Below are 1273 nucleotides of genomic sequence, written 5' to 3' on the forward strand. Positions count from 1 at the left end.
TAATTAACTATATTCTGACTGTCATTTGAGAGCTGGTTAGAAGCATAAATACACGACAACTCTCAGGTCCCTCAGGTCCATATATACCGCCTTCCATACAGGAAAGGCACTTCCGACAAGCAAAAACGTCGAAATGTGCAGACAACCAGCCGATAAGTAGGTAGCAGCAAAACAAAGCTTGGAACCAGTCTCCTGAGACCAGCAGAACTACCTGATCTCCTACAGCCCACACTTCTTCCGGCAGGCCTCGACGTCGAAGATGGCCCCCTGAGGGATGGCGGCCCTGAACCTGGCAAGGTCCCCGGCCGAGATGGCGCCGCCGAACGAGTTGACGAGGAAGTCGTCGGTCTGCTCAAAGGCCTGGGGCACGACCAGGGCGGCGCCGGGGTCGTCGGAGCCGAAGGCGGCGACGGCGAGCGCGGGGGCGCAGTCCGGGTTGTACTGCGCGTGGAAGGAGCCCTGGGGGAAGACGGTCGTCTGGTTGGCGGCCAGCTCGGTGCGGACGGTACGCGGCCGGCCGTCGGCCCCGAGCACGCCGGCCTCGGGGATCATCTCGGTCACGACGCGGCCCGAGAGCACGGCGAAGACCTCGGCCGAGCGCGGGTGGATGTGGATCGAGGCCATGCTGCAGCCTATTTTCTCTCCGTAATACAATTCAAGATAGTTTCTTTGGTTAGCATCCTCACCCTTCTTATCTGGCATTTCTTCGCCCCGCCGGTCGTCTGGTGCGTACCGTCGATTTCTGCAATGGCCAAGGCCAGGTTCGTCCCGACGAGAGCGGGAAAGGTCTTTCGGTTGGCCATAGGGAAAGTAGCCTTGTCAAAGTCAAAGACAAAGTCCTCGTCGTTGAGGAGGATCTGATATCTGTCGACAGCGCTAATACGAGTAGAGGGTCAGATTCCCACTTGCAATCATTATATGATGGGCTGGACCCACGTGTCGGCCAGTTGCAGCTGGGCGGGAATGCTGAGTGCCGTCGCCATCGACATGAGGGACATCAGAGTAACAGGAACAGTCAGAAACTTCAGAAACATCTTGTCAGTTGAAGGGACCGACGCGGGTGTTTGTTCTAAGAGGGAAGCGAGATTCGGCAAGAGTGATGAGGTTAGGGTGAAATGAAAATTATCTTTGAAGTCAAACGAGAAGGTTGATGAAGCGAAGATGGATGGGAATGAAAGGCAGGACGAAAGGCGCCATGGTTACCTGCTTTATATATTTCGTTGTACCCCCTGTCTCTAACGGATTTCTGGTGGTCTCAACACACTCATTGCAC

The 1273-nt window shown here is 55.8% G+C and overlaps 1 protein-coding gene across 1 annotated transcript; it reads right to left on the bottom strand.

The window, feature by feature from the left end:
* Positions 1–219: 219 nt before the first annotated feature.
* P884DRAFT_205922 (RmlC-like cupin domain-containing protein) lies at positions 220–624 on the bottom strand (the record flags this gene model as incomplete). The annotated part of the gene is made up of 1 exon (XM_069438687.1): positions 220–624. The coding sequence occupies one exon, from the start codon at positions 622–624 to the stop codon at positions 220–222; it is 405 nt and encodes a 134-aa protein (XP_069295706.1).
* Between the last annotated feature and the right edge of the window lie 649 nt (positions 625–1273).

The sequence above is a fragment of the Thermothelomyces heterothallicus genome (genome assembly GCF_042370625.1).
Source record: "Thermothelomyces heterothallicus CBS 202.75 unplaced genomic scaffold P884_scaffold_20, whole genome shotgun sequence".
NCBI classification, from domain to species: domain Eukaryota; kingdom Fungi; phylum Ascomycota; class Sordariomycetes; order Sordariales; family Chaetomiaceae; genus Thermothelomyces; species Thermothelomyces heterothallicus.